The sequence below is a fragment of the Macrobrachium rosenbergii genome, chromosome 43, assembly GCF_040412425.1.
Source record: "Macrobrachium rosenbergii isolate ZJJX-2024 chromosome 43, ASM4041242v1, whole genome shotgun sequence".
Lineage (NCBI taxonomy): Eukaryota > Metazoa > Arthropoda > Malacostraca > Decapoda > Palaemonidae > Macrobrachium > Macrobrachium rosenbergii.
In genome coordinates, this window is record NC_089783.1 from 33,263,326 (window position 1) to 33,266,624 (window position 3,299).

General features: G+C 35.1%; 1 protein-coding gene across 2 annotated transcripts in view; it reads left to right on the top strand.

Annotated features, from left to right (window-relative positions):
* Positions 1–1,556: 1,556 nt before the first annotated feature.
* Positions 1,557–3,299, top strand: part of LOC136828767 (sodium- and chloride-dependent glycine transporter 1-like) — a 49,439-nt gene continuing 47,696 nt past the window's right edge. Inside the window, exon 1 of one of the 2 annotated variants that reach the window (XM_067086983.1) lies at positions 1,557–1,865. In XM_067086983.1, coding sequence (XP_066943084.1) covers positions 1,854–1,865 — 12 coding nt within the window. In that variant the 5' untranslated portion in view covers positions 1,557–1,853. The remainder of the gene's footprint in view (positions 1,866–3,299) is intronic. The other variant, XM_067086982.1, reaches the window with a different exon arrangement.

Consider the following 3,299-nt stretch of genomic DNA (forward strand, 5'->3'; position numbering starts at 1 on the left):
ATTTTGGGCATTTAGACCCCTCAAAAAACTCACACACAAACACACACGCGCATGCCTACCTGACTAGATTAAATTCTGGAAACCAAAAAAAATTGGAAAAATAACCTTCATATTTAATAAAAACACATTTGGTCATCGTTTGGGAATATCACGAAGGGGCCTTTGTTTGTGACCAAATACACACGCAAACACACGCACACACACACACACACACGTCAACCATCTCCCCCCTGAACGAAAAAAAAAAGACCTCCATAGCTATGTTTATGTCCAGCGCCTTCCGTGGATAAAAGGCACACGTGGGCGTTACGTCACAGGCTTGCGCCGTCCCTATTGGCCCTCCCGTTCGACCAATCACGTTCCCCCATTCACCGGCAACTTCCCCTCATGGTCCCGAATGACTTCTGGGTTCTTTCCACGGAGAATTTTAGAAAGACCTCACGGTATCCCGATTCGTAGGGTCGCGCAAGTGAATTCATTGAATTATTTTGGTCTAATTCACTTCGTTAATCACTGGATATGATAATGATTCCTTAAGATAAGATATTACGGCTCCAAAGTGTGTTTACGTTAAAGGGAGATGAATGACATAATATATTAGAATGAACTAATGGTTTATGGGGTAACATGACTGAACTCATTCAAGATTCCCTAAGATAAGATAACACCACACCAAAGTGTGTTTAATTCATCGAGAGTTGAATGAATGATATATATATATATATATATATATATATATATATATATATATATATATATATATATATATATATATATATATATATTAGTATGATTCATGCAGACACCACTTTGAGTTGGATGATTAAGTCAAATTGAGTTATTCTTTGGCTTTGTAAGTTGCGAAATTAGCCATATTAAGATAAATTCAATTTTTATCCATAAAACAGAGTCATTATTTAATTAAAATAACTGCAAAAAAAATACACGCAAAACCGAAGGTAAGATAAAGAATTCCCTTATTATATTTCCTTCGTCTTTTCGTCAGAGAGAGAGAGAGAGAGAGAGAGAGAGAGAGAGAGAGAGAGAGAGAGAGAGAGAGAGAGAGAGAGAGACATTCATTTGTTCTTTCCTTTTTCTACAAAATAGAACCACAACAGGAAATACACAATGGAAAAGCGAAAGATGGCACCCCACTTACACGGTTGTGTGTGTGTGTGTGTGAGAGAGAGAGAGAGAGAGAGAGAGAGAGAGAGAGAGAGAGAGAGAGAGAGAGAGAGAGAGAGAGCATTCATTTTATCTTTCCCTTTTCCTGCAAAAACAAACCTACGACAGAATATAGACAATGGAAAAGAAAAAGATGTCACCCCCTTCCTCTTACACGGTTGTGAGAGAGAGAGAGAGAGAGAGAGAGAGAGAGAGAGAGAGAGAGAGAGAGAGCATTCATTTGATCTTTTCTTTTTCCTGCAAAAAAAAAAGCACAACAGGAAATAGATGATGGAAAAGAATATGGCTGTAACGGGAGTGGGGAAGGAGAGAGAGAGAGAGAGAGAGAGAGAGAGAGAGAGAGAGAGAGAGAGAGAAAGGCGCGCGCGTGCGCAGAGGGGGAGTGACAGCACTTCTCGAAACGTTGTCGTTGGTGGCCCTGTGGAAAAACACACAAGCCAGTTGAGGAGTGCCGCTCGCTCTGTTCGGTTTTCTCCCTCCGTTTCTCTCTCTCTATATCTCCCTCAGGTGTCCTAGTGGAGAGAAAAAAACTATTACCTACAATCGTCGATTCTTGAGTTTTTTTTAACTTATACGGAGAGCTTTTCTTGCTTTATTTTTTTTTTTCTGTGTTCTTGAGTGGGTTTTTTTCTTATCAGTGTTTGATAACTTCTTCTGCGCCGGGCAGGATGCCGAAAAAGGTGAGTGTGGAGCCGAGAGAGATTTCGATTTTGGGGGATTGTTTTCTTTAGTAGATTTTTATTTGGAGGGATAGTTTTTTGTGTTTTGGGATAATTTTTGATGGTTTTTGCCTTGTTGGATATTTTTTTTTTTTTATGTTTTTAGGGAGAGTTTTTTTTTTTTGGTTACTGAGATAGTTTTTTATGCTTTGGAGATAGATTTTTGTGTTGTGAGGACAGTTTTTCCGGGGATTTTTATTTTTTGCGTTTCTGGGATAGTTCTTTAATTGAATAGTTTTTTTGCGTTTCTGGAATAGTTTTTTTAATGGGATAGTTTTTTTGTTTGTGGGGATAATTTTTTTTGTTTGTGGGATAATTTTAGTGTGTTTTTTAGAAAATGTTTTTGCGTTTGGGATATTTTTCCTATTTTAGGGATAGTTTTTTACTTTTGGAACACTTTTTTGCTTTGTTTTTTGTGTTTTGGGATATTTTTTTATTATTAATTCAGGGATAGTTTTCCCGTTTGGAGAACAGCTATTTCGGTTGTTTTGGGATAGTTTGTGTTTAGTTTTTGTGTTTTTTGAGATAGTTTTTTACCATTTTGTTAGGGATAGTTTATTAGTGTTATTTTGGGGATAGTTATTTGTTTTTTGTGTTTCTGGGATAACTTTTTATTATTATATTGGGGATATGTTTTTCATTATTACTTCAGGGATAGCTTTTGTGTCCTGAAATTAGTTTTTAGGGGGATATCTTTTTTAGTATTATTTTGGGGATAATTATTTGTTTTGGGAATAGTTTTTTCTTATATTTTTGGGAGGTGTGCGTGTGTGTGTGTATGTACGTATGTATGTCAGCGGCGGACCGAAATTCATTCTGTGTCCCACAGCTGAGACAGGGGAGCCTGGTATTGATCCTGCGTTGGAGCTTCTTGTTCGAAAGAGCTGTGACATAAAAAGCTGTGACATAAAAGGGGAGAGAGAAAGAAAATGGTCTTGAGAATCTGAGTTATTCAATTTGACAATCATATAACCAAGACGTAGTTGACTTGTAACAATTCCATTAATTTTTGGAGACGGAAGAATGAAAAGGAAAACACGTGCTACTTACGTCATCACACATATACTCGCTTGCGGGCGCACATAACACGGTGGATATATATATATATATATATATATATATATATATATATATATATATATATATATATATATATATATATATATATATATATATATATATATATATATATATATATATTATATATATGTATATATATATGTATATACATATGTATATGTATATATATATATATATATATATATATATATATATATATATATATATATATATATATATATATAGTGTATTCGTGTATGTATAGTTATATAATACAATTATTGTTCGATTACGTAACGCGTAACATGTAGTGTTCGTATTTCCGGAGAAAGCTTA